The sequence below is a fragment of the Halichoerus grypus genome, chromosome 1 (genome assembly GCF_964656455.1).
Source record: "Halichoerus grypus chromosome 1, mHalGry1.hap1.1, whole genome shotgun sequence".
NCBI classification, from domain to species: Eukaryota; Metazoa; Chordata; class Mammalia; order Carnivora; family Phocidae; genus Halichoerus; species Halichoerus grypus.
The window spans coordinates 148,904,260-148,930,842 of NC_135712.1; the positions used below are offsets into that span (position 1 = coordinate 148,904,260).

The window sequence follows — 26,583 nt, forward strand, 5'->3', positions numbered from 1 at the left end:
GGCTCCCCCTCAGGCCCAGGGGTGGGGGGAACCCACATCAGTGGGGGCCTGGGCTGCAGAGTACATTCCTTATGTGGTTCATGTCTCAGTCTACTGAAGTGCTTCTTCAAGTAGGTTCCTCAAGAAGGGTACCTGACAGGTGTCCTTTCCACATTTGAGAGGATCTTTAAATGCTCTCAGATGCGCATGAATAATAATCCAGCTGTGTAAAGAATTCTTAGATTATAGTGTGGTCATTTTCTTCTGTTTGCTGTCTTGGGGAGGCAGAAATCTCTCTTTGATATGGATTCTGCCTGAGCGATGGGATATTATAATGGTTAGTTCCAAAGAGAAAAGTCAAAGGCCATACGGCTATTAGGCTGAGGGCATCACACCAGGGCTGAGGGGACCCTTTCCCACATCTCGGGGGTGGAGGGTGGGGGGCGGTCTCTAACCCAGATTGGACCTCAATGGCCAAAGCCCCACCCAGTGCTGGGGCCGGACGCTCAGTGTGCCAAGCCTGCCCTCTGTCCAGAGGGCTTGTGCAGTGTGCCGAGCTGGGCCTCTCTGTGGAGGTTGGCAGGGGAATGGAGAGTGGCGTTTGGGGAGGAGTTACAGTTTTCCCCCTACACTCCACAGTGGGCTGGCCAGTCCCTCCCTCATACTGGTCTGGAGCTCTCTGATGTGTCTAATCTACGGACAGCAGGCTCCTGGCGTTTGTAGGCACTCCTCACTACCGTGAAGTGGCTTTGATCATTCTGGATTCTGGAGAGAAGAGCCTGTTGTCATTTTTTTAGTTGTAAGTCATTCACTATTAAACTTCTCCTCTGTCACTGCTCATGTTTGTGGGGCTTTCCCCACCACAGAACACAGCGCCAAGTGCTTTGTTCCCACACGTGGCACGGGGTATGTCCAGGCGGCTCCCGGAGCGCCAATGCGGACTCCAGTGAACTCGCTGGCCCATGGACAGTCTAGACCTACCAGACAGAATAATTCTGCCTGTGGAGATTCATATTCCTGCATCACATTTCCAAAAGAATAAAGTGCCCCAGTCAACATTCCCTGCCTTGATTGTGGCAGGGCAGAAACTCACAGAAGGCTTGGGCAACAAAAGGAAATTCCCATGTTCCTTCGGATACTACTGGGGGGAAGGAGAGAGCCAGATTTCCAGGAGACTTCCATAAAAGACACTGGTGCTTTGTTTGCCATCTCAAGCAAGGAGAGAACAGGAGGAAGTGGATGTGGACTGCACGGATATCTCAGGCGAGAGAGGCAGGCTCTCTGAGGGTAGGAATGAGGGAAAAGCACCAAAGGTGGCTTCACCTTTGAAATTGAACCTAAAGGTCCCTCCCTATCATGCCCTGACTGAGGCCTTGCACCTAACTTTGTCTTTTGTAATTTCACATTTTTCTTCAAAGGAACTTTCTTCCCAAATTATATAAGCTTCAGGCCCCACAATACCCAGCCCTGCCCCTGCTGATAGGCTCCTCCTGGCACGAGACTTTCCAGGGTCACAGGCGAGAGGGACAGTTGAGTTTCCCATCGTTGGGTGTGGGGTGGGAAGCAGGTGAGAAGTGATGAAAAGGACGTGACCTAAATCATCCTGTGGCACACAATCTGACAAGACCTGATCCCTGCCCTCCTCACCTCTGTCCTCTGGCTCTCTTGTGCTGGCTACCCCAGACTAGCCTTCCATTTTCCTGCAGGAAAAGCAGGGCCTCCACCAAAGCCGGTCCCCAGTTCCTACACCTGGTTCACCCAGTGTGTGTCCTCTCATCCTTCCACGAGCAAATCAAAACCACATCTCTGAATCCCTCATGAGCTCAGGCTTCCATTGTAAGTTCTTATAGTTCTGGGCACTTTCTCCTGCTACTGCTCATTTCGGTCATAACTAATTGAGTTTATCATTACATGTTTCCTGTTTATCTCCCCTGCTAAAATTATGCTCCATGAAGGTGGGGACCGTATTGGTCCTGTTCACCTTTGTGCCTGTCGCCAGAGCCTGGCATGTTGAAGTTGCCTGGCCAACACTGGAGGACCACGTGGTGCTCTGACAGATGGGGTGACCAGTGAAATGGGGAGCCCCATGGTGGATGCCCCAATCTGGGCCAATGCTAATACACTGCTCATCAACGCCAAAGCTGTAGCACCCATCCCTCAGCGACATGCAAGTGTAGAGCCTCCTGATGAGGAGCCTGTGGCTTTGTGAAAGCTCATTGTCCTTGGTCTGCCTTCCCCTTGTACTCTACTATTTAAACCTATCCCTGAAACCGGCTTAGGTCTTCCAGTGCTGCTAAATTTCCACCCAACAAAGGCAAGCACTGAGTCCACCATTTATGTATGTTGATGTATACACACGGGATACACACACACACATATATGTATGCTCACATGTTATGTGAGTGCATACACTCACCCGCTAAAATTAAGCACGACCTATTCGAGAAGATAAAGCACCAGCTTAGAAATTAGCCCAGGACTCAATTTCCACAGTTATAAAATGAAAATAAGCCCAGGCTTCAGGCAAAGACCCTCCCAGACTGGGAAAGCCGTTGTCTTATAGGTAAAATAGCAGGACAGAGGGAGTTGAGAGACTTGCCTCAGGCACCAGGGAGGCTGAGGTTGAAACTCAGAGTTCCCAAGCTTTGGACCTGGATTTATCTCTCTGGGCAAATGACTGTACTGTTCCCTGAGGAACTGAAAAGCATCTTTCTGGGGCAGAAGTTAGGCAGACTTGAGGCCTCAGAATGCCAGCTGACAACATAGAGTTTCCAGGAGCAAGTCAAGACTAGTTCTCCTTTACTAAGTACAAAGAGTACAGGTTCCCCATGAAGCCAATGAGCCAGACTCCCAATTTTCCTCTTAGGAACAACCCTGAGTGCCAATCAGGGCCTCTAAGAAATTCCTCCACCCACTTTTGCCCCCCATCTCCCTAGTGTTCTGGGCAAACGCAAGCTTGGCTGTCCGCATCGGACAAATGCCCCACCAGCTTGGAAGCGGTCTCTCCCACCTCCCTCCAGCCTCCACCTACTGGTTGGAGGTGGTTTCTTTACCCAGAAGAAGCTTTCTGGAAAATAGAAACAGATCTGAGAAGCCACCATCTTTTAATTCCTCTCTGGTTACAAGAGGTAAACCGTTTCTCTTAGGAGACAACTGTTTCCTGCCTCAGGCTTCAGAGACTTGGGGACACCCAGCAGCCTCCTCAGCCTCATGGACTGCATTTCCATGTTGGCTCCTGCCTCACCCTGGTCTTCACCCAGGTTTTCATGGAGAATAGTCTTCCTTCTCCCCAAATCCTTACTCTGTTTCTTTTAGAACAGGGTCGGCAGACTATTTCTGTAAAGGGCATCTAATAAATACATTTGGCTTTGGGCCATATGGTCTCTGTTGCAACTAGTGGTGTGAAAGCAGCCATATGCAATATGTAAAGAAACATGCATGGCTGCATCTCAATAAACTTTATTTATAAGAATAAGCAGCAGACCAGATTTGGCCTGCAGGCTTTGTTTGTGGACTCCTGTTCTAGAACATTTGGCTATTGGTTTCCTCATTCTCTTCAGGCCAGGAAAAAAAAAAAAAGAATACAATGAATCCAGCTCAAGCTACAGTTCTCTCTGAACCAGAGTACAGAGGCTGGAGCTGGCTGTGCTTTCTTCCCAATGCTGTGGCCACCAAGGCCAAAGCAGCCTTGGGAATGTGTGGCTTGAGGCTGGCAGCTCAATGGCTGTCCTGGTCAAGACTGACTTCAGAGAGGAAGTTGTCTAGGTACTCAAGCCTTGGGGTGCCTATTTCTCCTACTCAAATCTGCATTGGAAAAAATCTTCATTCTGATCTAACAGGAAGTAGGATTCTTCACCTATTCTAGCTGTCATGTTCATAGGAGGGTCAATTTCTTGGACTTGGTGATATTTGCTTTAAAAAAAATCATTGACACAGATTAGCTACTGTTTACAGGGTTGCTGTGGCAACCACATCCATGCTGAGGCCTGAGAAAATAGGACAACTGGACTGGGTGGGAATATATGTTTTTCAAATCCCACCCCAAGGGCACCAAACAAGAAGGCTATTTTTAAGCTAACATGAGCGAGGCATTTTCTGACGGGCAATGTGACTTAGCAGAGGGTCTCTGCCTGGACAACAGGAGGTACATTTCTGAACTGCTGTTCCTCCCAGTCCCATAGAAGCTCCCAGAGGCCCCGGCCACATGTAAATCATGTCTGTAACCCCCAGCACCTAGTACAGAGTCAAAAAATTGTTTGTGCAAATGCTATCACCCGAGTGCAAAAGGTTTCTCTTTCCAATTCTGTTTCAACAGGCTCTTTTTTTCAGAATCCAACACTGTCTTTAATGTGAGCTCAGGGTGGTCCCAGGATTTCTGGGTTCAGCCCTGTGCCCAAATGAAGAAAGGAAATATCTCATTGCCTGGAATTTAAAATCAGGTCATACACACAGAGTTGCTTTCTAAAAAATATCATGTCCAAAGGAATAAATGGAAGACAAATACTCAAAATTAAAGTGGAGGAATTCCTTCTATATCAGGGTCTGTACAAATTATCCTTTTAGATTTTGAAATCATGGGAAGAACAACAGTCCCGCTGGTCTTCCTCTAAACCAAACACAGCACCGATTTTGCCTCATGTCTTTATGGAAAAACTGGAAGTGATAAGTTCTGTTTAGGGGTATCCTTCGGTTTACTCCATGGCCCTGCAGTTCATAGCACAGTCCCCTCTGCCTAAAGACAGCATTTCTTCCCCATGATCCAGCTCAACCCCCGTGAGAAACTGAGCAGAGAGCTGAGCTGGCCCACCTGGGACTGCACCTGGCCTCTGGGCTCACCTGGATTCCAGGACTGCTTGGGCCTGGCTGGCCTTTTACAGGCCACACTTCACATCCCCCTACAACCTCTGCCTTTTAATATCAGCCATAAACTTGCTCCTGGAGACCTTCTGCCTCCCAGGTCCCGAAATGCTCTCCCTTGATTTTCACCCTGGAATCTTTTGTCTTCTATGCCTCATTTATTTATTTTTATTATTTTTTTTCCTTTTCTCTTTTGAAAATTTATTTATTTATTTATCATATACAAAGAGTCTGTGGAACGGTACAAAGCTGAGGGGTCCGGAGGATGGAAGAGAGAGAGCATGTCACTAGTGAAAGCCAACTAGCTTCAACTACGTGTGAGGAAGACATGTAGTTCAGCCTCCTCACTGACCACAGAGGTCTGGTTATCATAATTTATATGATAATGAAAATAAACCTTCGAGCTGGCATTTTAAGGCAGCTGGGCACCTCACCTGTGAAACTATTACCTCATGTCCAGGCTGAACAAACATTGAGTTCTCGTAGGCTTGGGCTATATTTCCACACACGCAGGCACTGAGGGGTCTGGGTGGGTGGGGGGGGGGGGGAGACAGATGGTGACGATTTCCAGCACAATGGAGGCCCAAAATGTATGGCTTCAACATAATTCAAAATTCACATTAGAGTAAAACAGCTCACTTTTCACTTGAAAGAGGACAAAGTGAGTATTCTCAACACAGGCAATGTCTTTTCTTTCACCTCCATCTTATCTTTCAAAAAGGACATTCACACGTGCACAAATGTACTACAGTTGTTGGTGAATCACCCTGAATCCCACACCATGCTCTCCTGCCTGGGAGGAATTCCCAGAGAGTTCATAAAGCACATTTAAAAAAATTATACAGCTTTGCTGAATCTGTCAGCAAGGAAATTCTGATATGATGTCCAACCTTTGCAGGAAGCCCTAGCCTTGTGTTCTTTCAGAAGGGCTGTCAACAGAGATAGATTTCCTGAGCCTCCACTAAGGGCTAGGCACTGTGTCAGCTACCAGGGACCAACAGAAAATGAGACAAAATAGATCCCTGCCCTCTTGAGCCTCCATTCAGGTGAGGGAGACAGAAAAGCAATTAGACAAAATAATAACAAACTGTGACACATTTCATGAGGGCATCAAATAGTTAAGTCAGGGAATATAGATAGTTGGAGTACAGTTCTCTGAGGAGAAGCAACTGTCAGCTGGAACCTGAAGAATGAAGAACTGGCTGTGAGAAAGACACAGCAAGAGCTTTCTACAAGAGGTACCATCATGTGCAAAGGGCCCGAGGCAGGAGAGGGTTTGGCGAGTTTGAGGGTGGTTGGTCCACAGCGTGTAGCTAGCACTGGGTGATGCTGGAGAGGCCAGGGCCCCATTGTGCAGGGTCTGTGGACCTTAACAAGAGTCTGGATGTTCTTCTAAGGGCAGAGGGAAACTAGGGGGAAGGCGGGTGGCAGGCATTATAAAGAGAAATGACCTGGTCTGGGTGAGAAACAATGGTGACCTGGACTACAGTGGTGGCAGCAGAGATGAAGCGTAGAGGCGGGGATTCACACAGCATTCCAGCTTGTGCTGGGGGAGCCGGCTCTCAGGTTCTGGTAGTGTAGATCATCCCCATACCATCCCCTCTAGGACAGGGGCATCTCTGAGCCTGATAGGCAAGGACCAGTGCTGAAGATCACGAGAGGTCCATATGAAGAACCAGCCAGGGCCCTTAGATAGTGTCACTGCCTCCTACCCAGGGAACCTACTCATGGACCAGCTGAGATTGGACACACCCCCAGCAGAAAGGAATCAGCTTCAGTGGAGCACTGTTTCCTCCAGCACCGCTCAGATGCTCCCATTGTTTGCCTCATTCTTTCCTCACGATGATGCTGTGAAGCTGCCTTGTCCCCTCCACTCACTGGGGAGGAGACAGAGGCTTCTGGAGCCTAAGTGACTTGTCCTTCCCAGGAAGGGAAGAGCAGAATCTAATGCTGCCTCACCATTTCAATGCTCCTCATGTATTATTTCACAGAGTCCCACAATCACCCCCAGGTAGGCAGAGGAGATGATGGCACCCCAAGTGACAGGTGATGAGCGGGGCTCTCAGGAGCTAAGTGACTTGTCCCATGCCACTGAGTGAGTACATTCTGCCCTGGCCTGAGACCCTGATCTTACTCTGGGAGACCCTGACTATGCTCCTTCCCCAGAGAAGCCGAGGAAAGAAAGAAGCCCTGGGGTTCTCTGGGGCGTGGAGCACATTGATTTTCTACTGCCGCCGTAATGTAGGAGCACAAACTTAGCAGCTTAAAACAAGACAAATGTATCATCTCACAGCTCTCTAGGGCTTGGCTGGTTTCTCTGCTCTGGGTTTCACAAAACCAAAATCAATGTGTCAAGGGTTGGGCCCTTCTCTGGAGGCTCTGGGGGAGAATCTGCTCCTAGGCTTACTTAGATTGTTGGCAGAGTTCAGTTCCCCGTGGTTGTAGGACTGAGGTCCCGGTTTCCTTGCTGACGCTGGCTGGGAGCCTCTCTTGGCCCCTGAAGGTTCCCTATGTTCCTTGTCAAATTGCACCTCCATCATTAAAACTGGCAAAGGCCAATCAAGTCCTTCTCATGCTTCAAATCTCTGACTCCTTCTCTTTCATCTCCCTGACCTCATTTCTCTGCTTCTAGCTGGAGAAAGATTGGGCCCACCTGGATAATCCAGATGACTCCCGATATTTTAGAGCCCATAACCTCAATTACTCCTGCAAAGTCTCCTTTGCCATGTAGTTTATTGTATTCACAGGTTCCAGGAGTTAGGGGGTGGACATCTCTGGGGGGCCATCTGTCTGCACAGTGGGCGACCTGGAAGTCCAGCCCCAGTCAGGTCTTTGGGGGACTCCTGAGGAAGCCGGAGAGCAATTAGAGCTTTCAAAGCTCTATTCTGTGTAGATGGTTTGAAGACAGGGTTTCTGTCATAGCCATTGGTATGCTCCCCTGAAGGGGAAAGGTAAGGGCCCCTCAGGTGATAAGTCCAATGCCAGCCTTGCTTCTTTCCCCAGCACACAGGCCAAGTGGGGCCTTGCAGGATTCTTTCATTCTGTTCCATACTGTTTCAGCAGCTGAGACCACTAGGAACTAATAATGAGTCAGCTCTCTGGGTCTTCCACACTGAACCTCCAAGAACTCATGAGCAAGGCCTTCCTGGGGCTGCTGTGAGAGCTCCCAAGTGCCTCTCAGGCCCAGGCAGACCAGTCTCCCTGAGGCACGTCTCTGATCTCCCCGCACTCAAAACTATCTAATGGTCTCCTGTCCCCAACAGCATCAAGTCTGGCTCCATGGCCAGTGAACAAGGGCCTTAGACCGCATGATTGCAGTCCCAGTCTTCATGGTCCCTCCCCTTTCCCTGACACTAGACATTCAGCCACATGGAAGACCATTAGTATCCATCAGTCCTTCCTCCTCTTTTAGCCTGTCAAACTCCTCCAGCCTTGAGTGTCCAAATCCTACTTCTTCCTTGGCTCCAGCCCATTTTCCCTTTCTCCACAAAACACCTTCTCCTCAGCTGGAAGTGGTCTCTGGAGTGAAACACACACACTAATCTGAATCTCACTTTCTTCTCTGTACACATTATTCCTGCACTGTGAGCCCACTGACGGCAGTAATGTTTTCTCTTTTTATCAAGGTCTTACATGGAATAGACACTCAATTGACTGAACTGCTTTTGGATTTATTATATCCTTTTAAATACTCTTCTGGTTAAAGGATAAAATGAGTTGCTTTTTTGTTGTTGTTGTTGCTTGTTTTTGTATTGAATATCCCCTGAGGAGAGGTAGGTCTCTACTTCCCTTAAATTTTTTTTTTAAAGATTTTATTTGTTTATTTGAGAGAGAGAGAGAGAAAGCACGAGCAGGGGCAGAGGGAGAAGCAGGCTCCCCGCTGAGCAGAGAGCCTGATGCGGGGCTTGATCCCAGTACACTGGGGTCATGACCTGAGCCGGAGGCAGACACTTAACCGACTGAGCCACCCAGACATCCCAATTTGCCTTAAATGTCTAAGGTGAAGTGTGTGCTTATCAGGCTGAATGTCCTACAGAGGTCTGCAGAGTGCCCAGGATTCCAGGAGGTTCTCAGCACTGGTGGCAACTGCATTATTATTCACTCACACAGGTTAGCACCTGTGTGAGTAGGATTTGGACACAGAACACTGTTCTTTACCCAGCAGAGGGGAGCCTTGGCCTCCTGCCTGTCCACTCACGGCAGAAAGTCGCAGATCCCTTGGGAGTCTGTACTGCACAGGCTCTAGTCACTGCCTCCATGGTATACACACTGTCTGTGCAGCTATTCCGCCTGAACTCCACCATCCAGGAGGGCAGTCCGCGACTCCAAAGGATCACCAAGAGGCAGTTCACCCCGCTGCAAAATCCCGCATACCAACATGGGCTCGGTGCCTTTTAGTTGAAGACACTACAGTATTTAAATCCTAATGTTATCTGGCAACATGACTTGAATTGCTCCAAAGAGGTTATTCTCTCCTAGGAAAGAGGTTAGATGCTCTTTGTGAAACTGTCATAAATACACACATGGGCTGAAATTCAGCTCTGCTTTCTGGAGTGGGCCTCACTCTCAGAATCTTTCTCCCCCTGAAACTGCATCAACATCTGGAAGACACATGGTGGATGATCATTAAATTAGCCACCCCCCACCACCTAATCAGGAAAAGGAGAAAAAGCAAGGATCACTCTCCCAGAATATTTCCCAGACTCCTGGAAAATCTTTCCAATCTAAGAACAATATTTTTCTTTCATTTGAATTTCAATCAAAGAATCACATGTTTAAAAAAATAATGACCCCCCGCCACAGTCCGCCTTACACTCAGTCCTTCTCTCCAGGGGCAACCACTATTACCCATGTCCACATATATTTCTTTTGATGATTAATCAGATTTAGACATTATCTTACTGAATTCCTGCCACAATGGACAAGAATTTCTCTCTCCTCCACCTTCCTAATTTTGACAGGCAAATCATTAGTCTTAGCTCCTCTCCTGCAGTGGTTCTGAAACATCTGCTGCTGTCACCTGGTCAGAGGTGCCTGGGTGGCTCAGTCGATTAAGTGACTGCCTTTGGCTCAGGTCATGATCCCAGTGTCCTGGGATCGAGCCCCACATGGGGCTCCCTGCTTAGCAGGGAGCCTGCTTCTCCCTCTCCTCCCCACTTGTGCTCTCTCTTGCTCTCTCTCTCTCTCAAATAAATAAATAAATAATCTTAAAAAAAAAGAAAAGAATCACCTGGTCAGCTTGTTAAAAGACAGATTGCTGGGGCCTGGCCCATAAGTTTCTGATTTAGTGGGTCTGGGTGGGGCCCAAGAATTTCCATTTATCACAAGATCCCAAAAGAGGTTGACATGGTTGGTTCAGCAACCACAATTTAAGAAGTAGTACTCCACTGATGACTTCTGTGATTTTAAGTAGTATTTCTTGTTTCATCAAGTTTTGCAGTATCTTTTGAGCCACCAATTTAAGAAATTAAGAGAACTTTGGTCATTCTATTTTTACCTCTATACAGTCAAATTTAAGGACATTTACATTTTATAGTATACTGAAAATCAATAAATAATGCTAATGTTACTTTGGCTACATGATTATTGATCACAGTAGAACCAAGACAAGTGTCATGATTACATATCGTCTTCTACAGGTACAAAGTTCAACTCCTAGAATACTCAACTTTCACTTAAGGAAGAATATTTCTAGTATCAAAGTCCTTCTCTTCCATATACTCCTCTACTTGCTCAAAATCCCATGACATTTTGTTCTATGTTTGAACCATGACATATTGACCATATTTCTATTTTTCTGAGAGTTTCTGATTGCCTTTATTTTTTCTTATTTAGAGAAGAAATATTTTTCTTCTACACTGTATCCTAAAGTTTTGTTATTTTCTGTTATTCTGCCTATTGCTGGCTTTATTCTTCCTGAAGTTCATTGATCCTACGTTCTAAATTGGTCCATTATTTTTTTGAATTTGCTGTTACCCTTTTGTTTTGTTGGATGCATCTCGAATTATTTGCTTGGAAGTGTTCCTAGGGAGGTAAACTATATGGTCCTTACTTGTCTGGAAAATGACTGTATTTTGACCTCATACTTGACTGTTATGCTAAGTATAAAATTCTAGTTTCAAATCACTTGCTCTCAGAAATTTGAAGCCTTTATTTCACCATATTCTGACTTCTAATATTGCTAATCAGGAGTCTGATGGTCTAGTTAGTATGACTGTAATTCTGTTGTAAGCTGACATATATCCCCCACTATCACCATCCTGTACTCCCTGTCCTGGAAGCATTTAGAATTTTCCTTAAATTTTAGGAGCAGAGACACTGCAAAATGATGTGTCTGGGATATTTTTGGTTTATTCTGCTTGTGAGTTGGTGAGACCATTAAATTAAAAAATAATGTCCTTTACCTCTGGGAAATTTTATTCTATTGTCTCTCTTATAACTTTTTAAATTTCCTCTGTTTACTTTTTCTGGTATTCCTATTACTTGAATATAGGACCTTATAATTTGATCTTTCAGCTATCTTTTCTATGTGTCTTTTAGCTCTGCTTACTGGGGGATTTCTTACCATCATCTTCTTATCCTATTAAATTTTTGTCTCTGAAATGACAGAGTTATTTTTAAGAACATTTTTCTTTTTCTTCCCTTCAAAAAGAAATAGAATTCTAACCATTTCCCAATGGACAGAATATATTCTTAAATCTCCTTGTATTTATTTTAAGGTGGTTTTCAAATCTACATAATCTCTTCTATTCCCTAAATAATCTATTTTCTTCTAAGTCAGTTATTCTGTTGTTTATTTTGTTTCTTTTTCAATATACCACATTTCAATAGCGCAGTTGCCACCACTGGCTGTCCATTTGTATTTAAGAATAAGGCAAAAGGACTGATTAGATAATCTGTGGATGTGTCTGGGTGAATGATAGGAGGGGAAGCTAGCACTTACACTGGAGCCTCTAAATGCCAGGAGAGGTAAGGCTTTCCTCTGGGGAACCAGACAACTCACACTATCTCAACCAGTTTACTAAATTCTTTACAGAAGAAAAATGCCTGGTTGCTTGCTATTCCCCATGCCTAAAGTATATAGGGACAAGGACAGGGGTGAAACGTCAACTCTTCCACTTACCAAGTTTCACTTAATACACCCCCTTCCTTCCCTATTTCAGTCCCACCTGTCACTCTCGCACCCTTCTGTAACTGCTGGTTTGGCCATGCAGCCTTTCTGGATCCCTGGGTAGATGGACACCCAGCTCCTCTATGTATATAAGGTTCACCCACCAACACTCTTACATCTTCACTCACTCCAGAAAATTATGACTCTCTTGCTGACTGATGCCCCTTCTCCCACTGGGTTCTCCTCCTTGTCCCTATTAACTCATCTATAATCACTGTAATGGGTGATTTAAATGGGTGAAATAAACATATGTGGCCATCTTGAAAGAGAAGTGACCAAGAAGGGCATTTTAATATTAATCTGTCCCTGCATCTTTGGCTTTGATCACGCTCATTCACTGAGACTCCAGCCTACTCCAAGTGTCAATAACCAGCAGGACATACCGGCCCCCTTCCAGGGTACCTGTATTTTTATGAAAGAAGTTCATGTTCAAAATCAAAAGAAGGATCTAAAAGTCAGTATTGCCAGTTGGTTGTGTGTATGTGTGTAGCAGGCACTGGGAGCCCTGCCCACATCCCTGTACAACTGCCACCTATCCCCCAGCTCATGCGAGTGTAGGCAGCTAATGGATCACATCTGCATCCTTCCCCAGAGGACTATCCAAAGCTGAAGGGGCTCTCCTTCAAGGAGACCTACACTCCTTTTCTACATGGGATAGCCAGGCAATGGTGAACTAACATGCGACACAAAAGGCCAGCCCTCTTGCCTCAAGAAGACAACTCTTTGGTGTAATTTATGCTCCTGAGTTCCCCAGCTCAGCTAGGGCTAGCCTAGCTGAGGCCACATCCTTGCTCAGTCCCTTCCACTTTCCTCACTTCCTTAGGTTTCTCCCATGTGCTCCCAAATCCCTACCTTAGGCTCTGCTTCTAGGGAACCTGACCCAAGACCATGTGGGAGATACTTTGGTAGAGAATTGGGATGCCTTGGCAAAAATCTCACCACTTAATCGAATGTCTGGATGCACATGTCAAACCTCAAACACTCCTCTGTGGCTTTGTTCACAAGTGTAATCTGCAAGGCATGGCTCACTTGACGTGCTAGTTTTCCCCTAAGCTCAGCACAGTCAGCAGGAGGGTGGGGCCGGCAAGTGGTTCCCCAGCTTTGCTCCCATCCTGCACAGAAGTCTAGTTTAGCCAAAAAGCAGTTTTGCCTGACCATCCCCCCACCAGGGTTCTGGATCTGTGGTGATCTTGGGTGTTGAGGAAAGACTGAAAACCGACTTGGGACCACAGAGTCTTTGCCTATTTCTGGAATAGTAGTGCTGCATGTGTCATGGACGGCTCAGGGCAGACGGGCAGCACTGCGGCCGAGTCAGCTCACGGGCTCACTCCTACTTAGAGGGCCTGCACCTGACATGGCTCTACAGCTCGTCTACACAGCAGCACATCCGAGAATCTGATGAGCATCAGGCAGGATGGGTGGCCCACCAGCACTTGCCCCGTTTTGGGCTCTAGGGATGCTTGGATTGGGAATTTCTTTTTTTTTTCTTTAAAGATTTTTTATTTATTTATTTGAGATAGAGAATGAGATAGAGAGAGAGCATGAGAGGGGGGAGGGTCAGAGGGAGAAGCAGACTCCCTGCTGAGCAGGGAGCCCGATGCGGGACTCGATCCAGGGACTCCAGGATCATGACCTGAGCCGAAGGCAGTCGCTTAACCAACTGAGCCACCCAGGCGCCCGGATTGGGAATTTCTAACTCAACCACCACTTCTACAAGATGACATTCTCATGCCCTCACCAAGAAAACATTTAGTGAGCACCTACTATGTGACCTAAGTTCTGGAAATGGTCTAGGAACAGGAGTCAAGTTGAGGCGCCAAGTAACCAGTTCATGACCTCCAAGGGGTTATAAGTTTATAGCTGCTTGGGAATAGCCTGTGTTTAAATCACATAGTTCTTAGATGCAACCCCCCAAACCATATATTTTATCATTTTGCAGATCAGGAAAGGGAGGTGCAGAGAGAGGGTGTGCCCAGGCAGCCAGGGCCACAACTTCCGCTGCAGGCACCTGCCACCCTGGGTCCCGGCCATGAGCTTCAAGGATCTGACCTGATTCTTCTGGGCAATCTTCTGTCCCTTTTTCCACCGGAGCACTGGTGTTAGAGGGGGCAGTTCTCTCTCCTCCTCTCCAGTCACGTGCTCGCCCAGGCTGTAGGCGGCTTCAAACACGATGGGACTGATGACGTCCTGCACTCGCCGCTGAAACAATAAACAAGCAGGCGCATGAACTGCTAATCTGGCCAACATGTGCAGAGCATTTCACAGTTTACCAAGACCTTCCACACGGATTGCCTCATAGGATCCTCACAGCCTGCCCTTGTGAGGTAAGATTTTATTGCTCTCATATTTTAGATGAGGTCACAGGCGGAGAGTAGTGAACGTCTTGTCCAAGGTCACCTTGTTAATGAGTGGGGGCGTCCCCACTCTACCTTGCGTAGTGCTAAATCATCCTCTCCTTAGCATATGGAACACATTACCTTACTCGTCTTCCAAATAGTCTTAATAAGCCAGCTGACGGGCGGGAGAGCATCTGCACTCACGCTGTAGGCTAACCCTTTGCATCCGTGGTGTCTGGATGACCAAAAGTCTTTTGTATGGAGACAAATATGGTTCTTGTGCTGGGGCAGGAGATCCAAGGACACCGAGGAGCCTATTGTCTTCCCAGGGTTAGGTATCGGCGGAGCCAGGATTGAAAGTCTTATTTCTGGCCTTATGTTCTTTCTTCTGAAACCCCAGGGCTTTAAGACCCAAAGGAATGAATGACAGGTTGCTAGTCAAAACAGGAAGGAGAGGAAGGAAGGGAAGAAATCAAACAGACAACGGACACCTACAAGATGCCGGGCACTGTACCAGGTGTTCTAGACAGATGAGCAACATGCCTGAGCCCTGTGAACTAGGACTTCTCATCCTTCATCATACAGAAAAGGGAAAGGAAGTTACAAGGATACTTTCCCCAGGGCACAAGGCTGATAAGGATTTGAGTCGCATGTGTTCAACCCTGGAGCTCTTGGCCTTTTGGTATGAGGTGTCACCATCTCTTGGGGACTCTGGGTCCCCCAGTGTAATGGTCTCCTCTTAGAGGCAGGGGTACAGGGTAGGCAGTCCCGTGTTAGGGCCAGCACGTCCTATGTGAGCTGGGCTTCCAAGTGGAGCGGGGCAAATCTGAGACATGGCACGAATAAGCCAAGTCCCCGCTGCTCTGCACCTGTCACGGGCAGGGAGCCAGCAGAGAAGCACGGCACGCCCGTCAGGGACTGAGAGAAGCTGGGCAGGCGGGCAGAAGTCAATCACAGAGCCAGGAGCAGAGCTGATGACTTCAGACCACTCTCTGTGTGAAGTTTGGTGGAATTTCGAGCCGATTAGAGCTGTGTTCAAAATAGTAGAAAGTTCTAAAGTTCCCAAGCAGTGCACAGTGAGGAACCTGCTCCCAGCCCACCCTGGCACCCAGCACCCCTCTCCAGAGGCAGGCACGCCTGTCAGGTTTTGGATATTGGTCCAGTGAAAGCGGATGTGGGCGAATCGCAGTTGGTGGCATGCTGTGGTTTGTTTTCTTCGCTTAGCTTGTATGCTGGAGATGGTCCAGTCAGTAACAGAACTCTAGCACACGACGACGTGTTACTGTGGATGCCCTTACCGACCAACGTTTGCACTCAAATCCACCTTAACAAGCGAATGGGTGGCAGCCTGCCCACAAATTAGCAGCATTCTCCAAAATGGGGTCTAGGAACCTCAGTTCCTCAGGAAGGGAATAAATAAAAGGGTCTGAGATCAATCAAGTTGGGGAGGGTGGATGGAGGGGGGCAGAGACCAGGTTAAACAACGTTAAAGAGGGTTTTTATTTTGTTTTGTTTCTTTCTGTTTCTATTGCAATTGCCTCTGAAAGAGGGTAAGGTCGACTGTGGAACAGACACACGCAGCGGAAGGCAGAGTAGGATTGTCCCACAGCAGCCCAGGAGAGGTGGCGGCATGGGAACCAGGGTGCTGTGCGGCGGGGAGCCAGATGTGGCCACACCTGGGGAGCGTGGGGGACAGATGACTCTGGGGGTGGGGGCCTGAGTGGCCAGGAGATGATATATCTTTGTGTTCAGGAAAGCATTCGGGGGGAATAGATTCAATCATTCAGCATAACTAAAATATAGGACCTCTCCCGGGGGAGGGATGGGGAAACCTTTTGGATAAACTGCTTCCAGAAAATTCTCTTGACTTTCAGATTTTAGGGACAGATATTTAGTACCTATGTCCTTTCCAGGAGCAAAACACACTCCTGGGAAACAGATTTCCTCTGCCTTGCTGACTCCGCTAAGCAGAGTTTAAAGACTGTTGGGGGTGTGGGGAATAAAAAACCAGTGCGATCTTCATGGTTTTACAAATAAGTGCTTCCGTGTTTGTTTGTTTGTTTTTAAGGTTGACTACCTTAAGGCTTTTCATTTAAATCCTTCACAGTGAAATAAGTCAGTCATTATGTTTTTATTCTTGGGGGAAAGTTTGAATCTGGGGGTGGGGTAAACAGAAGTAGCTCATCGTTTCTTGGCTACCAAATGCATGTATTCCAGAGACTGGGACCAAGATGTTACATTACTTAATCTGCATACCACTGGAGCTGGTAAGATTATTGCTCCCATCTTGTAGGTGACGCAACAGAGGCTCAGGAGCTCAAATAATCACGCTCCACCCCAAAGCTAGTAACAAGTGGTAGAACCAGAAGCAAAACTGCTTTCCCTGAAGTCCATAAAATACTATTTAATGGTGTTCCCAACTGCTTTAGGTTCTGACGTCACCCTCAAAAATCACCTGTTAACTGAAGAGGATACGGGACAGGGGTGCGATGGGGGGGGGGCTGTTTCTCACACAAGTGTGCCAGCACTGTTCCTAAACCTGCAGTTCTCCCAGCCAGGCTCACCGTGGAGGGAAACCGTACTGGTGTAGCTTACTGGGGATGAGTCATGAAGTCTGACATCTAGGCATGCAGATGCTGTGCTCTGGCACTGATTCCAAGAACCTGTTTTAATGAAGAAGTCTGGAAAAACAGTTCTTATTACATGTCCTGGTAGCTCTGGGCAGAAGGGAACAAAACCACACCGAGCCATGGGCGGAGGCAGAGGAGGGTGCAGCATGCTGAAAGGCGCCAACACCCCCAAGAGGACATCCCCCCTCCCACGCTGTGTTTGTTTTATCTGAGCTGCGAAGGAAAAGTAGCAGCAACATTTAGTGGTTTCCTTTTCATTTTTGAAAGCTTCCCTCAGATCAACACTGCAATTAGTGGAGGAACTCCTTAGGATAGAGGAGGCTTAGCCTTCTGGCACAGACTGTAATCACTGAAATGTTACTGCTTAAAAAAAAAAAAAAATCACCACTATGAACTGAAGCTTCTAACGTTGAACACTTATTTGACAGACCAAGAGGCAAGAATCTACCTTTTCGCACTAAAAATCTACAGGAAGTCTCCTGATTCTGAAAGCTGAAGGAGGCCACATGGAGAACACCCCCTGGGCGGTGGCAGAATTTGTGGTGGTTGAGGTTTAACAGGGAACTTACCATACGCTCAACTTGAAATTTATTGGGTGCTTACTTTATGCCAGGCAATGTGCTGGGCCTAAGGGAGACGGAGATGAAAGACCCTTGAGGAAACAGGTAAGCAATGACCATCTAGTGCAACACGCACAGAAGAGGCTTTGGAGACACAAATGAAGGACATCTGATTTGGACAAAGGGTCGGAAGGCTTCCCAGAGGAGGTGCCCCAGCCTCAGCTGTAAGACAGAAGGACATCGGCCAGAGAGCAGGCAGGAAGCATGGCTGGTCCAGCAGGGTAGAGAGGACAGGGGGTGTCCAGTAGATTGCATGTGATTCCCAAAGGTGGGGAAGTTGGGCTTGTGGGGAGGACTAGGGAGAGAAGAGGCCGAAGCAGAGAATGGATCTCAGGGGGACTCACAGGTTGTGCTGACTTCATCCTGGGAGCTGGGAAGAATTGCGAGGAGGGTAAGGTGATGCTAGAGGCTGTGTTCGAGAAGAGTCCCTCTGGTTTCTTGCACTGATAGGGGTGAGATGGGAGGCAGAGAGGCCAGGGAGGAGGCTGGAGGAAGCTGTGTTCTAGAAAGATCCCTCTAGCTGTAGAATGGAAGCAGACTGATTGGGGGGCAGGCCTGGGGACAAGCAGGATAGGAGGAGGCTGCCATAGGGCTTCAGAGGAAAGATTGTGAAGGCCTTTGCCAGGACACAGCAGTGGTGATAGAGCAAAAGGGAGGGACGGAAGGGTGACTTAGGAGGAAGAGGTGGTAGGACTTGGGGACTGGATATGGGGATGATCTCTCTTCCATCAAGAGTTACAGGGGCGCCTGGGTGGCGAAGTTGGTTAAGTGACTGCCTTCAGCTCAGATCATGATCCTGGAGTCCTGGGATCGAGTCCCGCATCGGGCTCCCTGCTCAGCAGGGAGTCTGCTTCTCCCTCTGACCCTCCCCTCTTTCTCTCTCTCAAATAAATAAAATCTTAAAAAAAAAAAAAAAAAGAGTTACGGAGGATGCCCTTGTGTTCAGCTTGCGTGAGTGTATGGACACATGCCACTCAACATCATGGTACCAGGAGAAGGACAGCTCTGCAACGAGCTTGGGTGTAGACATACTGAGCTTTGTTACAACACAGAAATCTCCTTTCTGGCTCCAGACTCTAACTCTGCAAGGAATCTTCCCAAATATACTGATTGGGCCTAAACCTCAGTGCTTCCTTTTGTCTTCTGCAAAACTGTCCCCCTGCTCCAGTGTCCAGGGTCAGCCTTCCCTGGTACTGGCTCGTACAGACACGCCATAGGTCCTCTGCCTATACCACAAGCCCATCCAACCATCTTCCCAGGGATGGGCTTTGCCCTCCTTTGGACTATAACCTCCTCCTTCCTCAGCTCACCTCGCATGCAAAGGCATTCTCTTGGCGCCCCTAGGGAGGGCTGTGGGGCCTTGCAGAGTCTGCTGGCAAGAGGCAGTGAGGGCCTCAGAGCAACATGCCTTCCTACGGACTCCCATTCCTTATGGAGAGTCCTTCAGGCTTTTCCCTCTAACTGATCATCTTGCTCTGAAAATGAAACAGAAGTAACTCAGATGGAAAACCCTGCAGAGGAGGCCCACGACAGGCAGGTGCCACCCACCACCAGGGTTGCTCTGCTCCGTTAGCCTGGGGTGTCTAGGCAGTTGTCTGAGGCCTCAAAGTCTTTGTCTCCTTTATTTATGGAATCACAGAATTTTCATTGGTGAGTATAATTAGTATAAAATCACAAGAACCCACCTACCTGCCCGGAAGAGGGCATGCATTACTATGTGGGGGAAACCCCACCACCCTCCCCCAGGGCGATGTGATTCCAACCCTCACTCCAAGACCTGAATTAAGTGGGCCCTGAGCTCTGTGCACCCCCAAACTGCCTCGAGAATTAGAAACCTACCTCTCAGCTGCTTTTCCCCAAGAAATGAAGGGTTGTCATCTTTCTTAGCTAACTAGCAGCTGCAGGGGTCAACTAAATGAAAACAGGAAGGGCTGGCCTCACTTTAAATGTGCAAATAACACAGAAGGTCAGCAAATAAACCACCAGCATTAAGCCAGATAATTGGCTTCGGAAAAACCCTCTAAGTGTTTTTTAAAGAGGCCTTGGTATTTTTTTCTTTTTCCAAACGTGATTTTTTTTTTTTTTTTTTGTCCCTTCCCTGGATCCTTTCTGCCTCTTTCTCTCTACACAGGGCTCTACTTCTGCCCATGACGGCCCTTCAGGCACACTGAGGAATGAGAAACCCTGAAAGTGGAATCGAAAGTGGAATGCTTTTTCCTTTCTTTCTCTGATCATAAAGATTACAATGGCGTTAAATGGTTCAGGCAGTTTAAAACTCTCAGAAGCTTGAAGATTCTTTTAAAAGCAAGGTGAGGATTTTACATTTCTAGTAATCATGCAGTAACACCGTAGAGCCACCCTCAACACTGATGACAACTAGCAGGGCTGGACCACACACCCCCACACAGATGGGCGCGCACAGGCACACACCTGTGTAAAGGTATTCAAGAACTACAAAGAGAGGCAGGACTTCAGAGTCTAGGGTCCCAACGGGAAGGAAAGGACAATGAGGGGACCCCAACACGTGGCGGCACTAGCCCCTTAAGCCGTGTGTGGATTTGGAAGCGGCGTGGAACTGGCAGCAAAGAAACTGAATGTGAAGTGGTGATTCAGAGGCCCAGTGTCTGAACGAGTTTCTGGCAGTCTTATGAGTCTGTGAAGATAAAACTTAAAGCTAAGGGCTACTATGGCCGCTTGGACTTGAAGGCCAAGATCTGAGAGAGAAAAGAGGCATCCGGAGGCTGATATCTGACACCATCTTTCCTCCCAGGCACTTGCTGATTCCCCAGCACCCTGGGGCTGAGAGGTGCAGAAACCCAGCAGAAGACCCAGCAGTAGACCAGAGGAGGTCTACTGAAGGCACACCGGACACAGCAGAAGACTGGTGATCCGGAAAGTAAGTCACCAGAAAATACCCGGATTGAAGCACGGAGACAAAAAAGGATGGAATATTCAGAAATGTCAGAGGCCACAGTGAGAGGGATATTTATAATGATAGAGTAATCTTGATAAATATACAAAAACCTAGCACCATGACTAGCACACTGTAGGTAAGCAATAAATGATGCCTCTTATTTTTATCATAATTTTTGAAATGGCAACTCTGAAAAATCTGTAAAAAAAAAAAAAAAAAACCTGCTCTATTACAAAATGAATTATTATGAACTCCACATGTAGCAAGAACTGATTTCTCATTTTATGAGAGAAAAAACTGAGGCCAAGTGTGATTTCATTTAGAGTCCTATAAATTGAAAAAATAAATGAAAATTTAAATTAAACCTGAGGGAAAAATTCCTGGAAATAATTTTAAGCAAAACTTTACAAAAAGCACAATGGACTATAAGAGTCTTACGAGACGAGATTTACCCTGGGAAGAGACAAAGCTTTATCTTTGGATGAGTTCAGTTATAAACACTGACTAGACAGAGCTCTGAAAAACAGCTGAATTCAAAGAACTCTGGAAATGTGGTCATGAGAGGCAGAAATAAATGGTGAGCAACTCAGTACATCTTGTTTCTGAAAGTTTCTTGATGAGATTAGAGATTTTAATTATGACAACAGATTACTCCATACATAATATCTTATGGAAATAGGTATCATTATTAGTCTGCTATGTATTATTCTCTGGCAAGCATCCATGCTCAGAAAGCCATCAATGACTCTTCAATTGACATATTTGCATTTATTATATATGAAAATTACATAACCCACTGAAGCTTTTTCCTCATTAAAGATAAAACAACGGCTAGCTGGATATCTGGAAAATGGTTTGCTCTTGTGCTTGAGAGTTTCTGTGTGTATGTGGTGGTGGGGGGGTGTTGCTTATGTAGCTGATTTGTATGTTTGTATGTTTTGTGATTTTTTGTTTTGTTTCTTTTTCTCTGCATGCATTCCAAAATATGCCAGTGGGGGATTAGAACTTTGGACCATTTAGAAACAATCTTCTAAGAGCATGTCACATCCTTGTAGAATGTTCTTTGCAAAGAGACATGTTAATTACATCACAGATAATTACACACATCATTTGTCAGCTAAACGACACCAGACGAAATTAGCCCAGTGTGGAGATTTTCCAGTCTATGTGTCCCCTAGGGAAAACCAAACTTTGGCTTCTAATCTACTGCCCTGCCCTTCTTAATTCTCTCTTCCCATCTCCTAGCCCCAAACCCCCACAGCGACTTTTAAAAATATTTGTAGGTGAATAAAAAACTAACACAGAAGAAAATGCTAACAACATAACCCATGAAAGCAAAATGAGCAGAGCTGACCCAGGCAAGTTTTCCTGCTCCCCACCACCCTTCTCCCACATCATCTCAGCCATCAGTCCTGTATCCCGTTGGCGTATCAGCCTCAGTCCTCACCTCAGGACAGATGCTCCAGGATGGCCAGAGTTAAAAGCAGCCTTTGTGCTGCCACTCAGTGGAAGAAGGAGACATGGGGATGAAGGGCGGGAACCCACTTGGCTCAGCAGGCAGTTGAAAACCCTGGGATGTCGATCTCCTCTCTCTGCATCTTAAGCTGATAAGCAACCTTGTGAGGACGGGGATACAACTCAGCCAAGTTCATCTGCTCAGGTCCCACTGCTGAGACCAGCTGTGCCCCCTGCTCATGCTGTTCCCACATCTGGAATGCCCTTCTCCCTACAAAACAGGATTCTACCCTTCGAGGTCCAGCTCAGGGTTGCTCGAGGATGCCAGCCTTCCAGCCACAGAACCCCTCCCCCACCAAACCCAGTGTCCTCATGACCCGTTCTGGCACTTGATTATTTTCTGTCTTCTACTCCTGTCTTTGCTTGATGTTAAGGATTTCCCCTTACCTCCCACGTAAAGTTTCTGAAACTGTGATGTATGTTAGCATTGAATAATACATTTATCATGAGAATGTTTCCCCTCCTCAACTCCTGCCTGAAAAGCTGTCATTACATTGTTAGCAATGTGGGAAGGGAGAATACAGCGCTAGTTCTTGGGTGAGCTAAATCACGGGTGGTAAGTGTGGCTGTGGGAATCGGATGTCAGCTCTACCTTGTCTCCTGGACAAGACAGAGCATGCTCTTGTCTGATGGGGTAGCACGTGGCAGCAGTAGGCAGGACACGGCACTCGGGGTGACACGTGTGTGTGGGAGGGAGGTGGAAGGGTAAGTGCGCAGACATTGTGGTTGACCCTCCCGAGGAAATTCAGCTGGGTTGTCTTCAGCACAACCCTTGGTTGTGTGTGCCTGGGCCGGACACCATATTAGGCATAGGGAAGCAGAGAGGATGTAGGCAGGAGGGTGTGAGCAAAAAGCCATGATGCAGAGGGGCAGGCACCCAATCAAGAACTGTGGGAACCCAGTGGGAGGGAATCACTTGGGACCCTGAATGGGGTGCGGGTGGGAGTATCAAGAGTCCGTGGAGAGGTGGGGAGCCTGGAAGAACTGGAAGTTCAGTAGGCTGATAGGGGGATGGGTATGAGTGCTGTTGTATCAGCCAGTGGAGATAATCTGGACGTCTAGGAGACTACTGCATGGCTGAAGAATGGAGGCAGCAGACAGGTGGAAAGCAAGGACTTCGACATGAGACTGTCCTGGGCCCGCGGCAGCCCCAGCTCCATCTCTCACAGGCTGTGTGACACTGGTTACTTCATCTCTCTGAACCTGTTTTCACAGACGTAAGATGGGTTGACACAGTCGACCCTGCGCGGCTGTTGTGAAGACTGGAGACCACACACATCGAGCACCATGGAGAGCTCCTGGTACGCAGTTAAAGCCAGTGGCACCTGCATTATCGTATCACCATCATCACTGTCGCCATCGGCACCACCGGAGAAGGGGCTGTGGGGCAAGATCCCAGGGTGAGAGGCACGGAGGGGCTTGCAGACAGTGAGCGAAGGTAGGCTGCAACAAGGTTACAGGACCTTGAAATCCACGGAATTTCAAGGTCCTGTGGATCCCAGTCTCTTACCAGGATCCACAGAGCTGTGGGATGCATTCCTCCTGACCACGGTTCAAAGACTTCCCTGACCAGAGCCCCCCTCTCTGCTCTGACTGCTGCATTCATACTCCTTCACAGAATCCAGGGGTGCAGAAGAAGGGGTCTTGGCCCTGTGATCTCAGTGAGTCTCTTCACTTCTTGGCCCTTGGTATTTTCATCTCTTTCATGAAGGGGGCATAGGATTCCCTTTGGGTATGGCAGGGGGTTGAGGGTAGATGTTGAACAAGCAGGGGCTGTCTCTCCCTATGTCCAAGTCCACATTTTATGTATTGTGTGTATATGTAGAAGTATGTCTGCTGCCACAACTTTTTGTAACCCTGAGTTACTATGTAGGTCAGGTTCCTGGATGCAGGGCTTGAGACATGAATTTACTTGTATAGGATTTATTGAGGGGGCGCTATCAGCAAAGGGCAATGAGGACAGTGGGGGGTGGGGGCAGGGGAGGGGGATTGTCCCAGCTGGAGACCAGCCTCAGCCTGATCCTGTGGAGGAGCTCTGGGGAATGAAGCACACCACAAAGTTGTCCTACCTTTTAGCAAGGAGTCTCCCCTTTTATACCCCTATGGCAGTCAGTCACTGCCAGTGAGGAGGAGTGGGGGCATAAAACCTGTTTCATAACGTGGCTCCCACTTAACCAAGGACGTTTCTCTGTAAGAGGTAGCTGTGAGCTTATGACAGCTGACATGCAGCTGGGAGATGGGTGCACCAGCCCCATAAAGGTCCTGTCCTCCTCCCTTTCCATCCCCCATCAGTCCGTCAGATCACCTCTTATTCCCAAGGCTGGCTTACAAAATTCATGACAGTCCCCATGGCCCACGGAATTTCAATTGCTGACAGAGTCATAAGTCTTTCTAATACTTCAGTGGTTTGCTGCCTACATTTATAATGAAAGGAAATGCTTAATTTCAGTGATCCTGGTAAGAGACTGTGGATCCCAGTCTCTTACCAGGAGGGAAATGTGGCAGACAAGGCAGCATTCTGAGAGCTATGAATGGTCTCGAAAGTGACCCAGTCAGGCCCTGCGAGCTCCCAGGGGATGCTGGTCTGCAGGTGGCAAATTCCTCCTTGTTCGTGCTCTGGCCTGCGTGACCAGCGCTGGGTGCATGATGTCATGACTAACCCTCATGCCTGTCTCTACTGCCAAACTGTGAGATCAAAGTTGCACAAGGGGCAGAAATCAGATTCCCAAGGCAGCTCATCCCACATCAGCTTTGACCTCTGTTTCTTTTAATGATTATAGTGATGTTGTAAAATATTATAAAAGGGGTGGGTGTTTCGTTGGGTCTGGCAGTGCTAAAAAAAAAAATCACTGTTTTAAAGTATCGTATCAAAAGGGATTCTGCATCCTCACATGGCAACACATGTCCACCATTAAATCTGAACTACTGAGGTGAGCAGTTTCCACCCACCCACTACAGATGTCTGGAGAGTCTCATACATAGCGGACACCGTTACTGCCTGCCCAGATGTCCTTTACCAGCTGGTGCACCCCCACCCCAAGCTGCTCCAGCTCCCACCAGCTCCCACGTACAACCTTCTTCAGAGATGGCCTCTGGCTCAGGGGAGCCATCTCCTCCAGAGATGCCTGCCAGGTGAGGCTCTGTGGCAGGCAGAATTCTAAGGTGACCCTTGATGACTCCTGCTCTTGTATATCCCCCTCCCCTTGAGTGTGGGAAGGACTGTAACTGTGACACATGTTGCCCCCATGATTATGTTACATTATATGGCAATGGTGAAGGGATTTTGCAGACATCAGTAAGGTCCCAAATCCATTGAATTTGAGTTCATCAACAGGGAGATTACCTGGGTGGGCCTACTCAGGTGAATCCTTTATAGGTGGGCTTAGTTTTTCTCTAAGAGACTGGACTCAGGAGAGACACTCTTCCTGCCAACCTTGAAGAAGCAAGCCACTGTGGCCTCCTAGCTGCACAGAAGGCAGTCTACCACCAACCACGTGGGCCTGGAGAAAGAAACCAAGCCTCAGACAAGACCTGCTTGACAACGTGGATTGTAGCTTTGAGGCCCTGGGCCACTGGACCCAGGTAGGCAGGGCCCCAGGCTCCTGACCCAAAGAAACTGCGAGATGATAAATGGGTATTGTTTTAAGCTGCTCAATCTGTAACTTTTTATGTATCACAGGAAACTAAAATGTGCCCCACTCCCCTGGCTGGCTGATGCAGAGGTCAAACAGCCCATCCCGCTGGCCTCTGGATGGAGGAGCTCCATGGTGCGATTCAGAGTCTGCGGCTCCCTCGTGGGACCAGGCTGAGGCTCAGCTTCTCCAGAGACCACATCCTTAACCCAACATTTCCCTGCCCCCATCTGTCTCCCTCACTTCTGAGAGCCCCCTCCCCCAGCCGCCGTCAATCTCAGGCAGAAGTCCCCACCCCAGATTCTGTTCCTGGGGAAGCGGATGTGAGATACCACATAATAAATCCCATGTTGAATTTGTTGGCTGAAATATCCTTAAAGAGATGAGAGAAGCTAGATGTAGCAGGATGGTGACCCCGACCTCATGTCTGATCAAAACACAAGGAGATTCAGGACGACCGTGCATTGAGTTGGGGTTCCCACACAGGCTACCGTGTTGACCATTATGCTCCCCTACTTTCAATTCAGAGTTTCACCATGCCCTCCTTCTAGTTATTCTCAAAAAGAACAGAACTAGCACCCTGTGAATAAGTCTTGGGGCTCAGGGGGTGGATTAAAGATACAGATCAGCCCCAGGCTTCCTCAAGGCAAACTTTTTTCTTTCTTAGAGCTGCTCACAAAGCATCTCCAGTGCACATGGCTCTGAATTTTACAAAGGGCAGAGTGGCAAGAAAGGGACAAAATTAATAAAAGATCTGTGGCTTGGAGCATCCACAAAATTAATAATGAGCTCCTCATCCCTGAAGAGTTATATGATGCATGTCATGCAAACTGTAGGACTGTTTGTTTTTCTACTTGCAACCAAAATTACATCTTAAACCAGAGGTTCTCAACCCAGAAGAGAATTCAGGGGTCTGTGAACTTGGATGG

At 47.6% G+C, this 26,583-nt stretch overlaps 1 protein-coding gene and 1 long non-coding RNA gene across 13 annotated transcripts in view; one reads left to right on the top strand and one right to left on the bottom strand.

Annotated features, from left to right (window-relative positions):
• ITGA9 (integrin subunit alpha 9) overlaps positions 1-26,583 on the bottom strand; it is a 331,177-nt gene that overhangs the window by 146,555 nt on the left and 158,039 nt on the right. For all 3 annotated transcript variants that reach the window (XM_036094209.2, XM_036094208.2, XM_036094211.2), the window contains one exon: positions 14,057-14,206. In XM_036094209.2, coding sequence (XP_035950102.1) covers positions 14,057-14,206 — 150 coding nt within the window. The remainder of the gene's footprint in view (positions 1-14,056; positions 14,207-26,583) is intronic.
• LOC118536938 (uncharacterized) lies at positions 14,202-26,013 on the top strand. Of its 10 annotated transcripts, none has more exons than XR_013448362.1 (7): positions 14,202-14,331; positions 17,587-17,638; positions 19,725-19,902; positions 20,364-20,489; positions 23,238-23,683; positions 24,981-25,604; positions 25,702-26,013. It is a non-coding gene; the product is annotated as an uncharacterized LOC118536938 (long non-coding RNA). The 10 variants fall into 10 exon arrangements; XR_013448363.1 differs by having other exon boundaries at positions 23,238-23,460; positions 23,641-25,604; XR_013448365.1 differs by having other exon boundaries at positions 23,238-23,422; positions 23,525-25,604.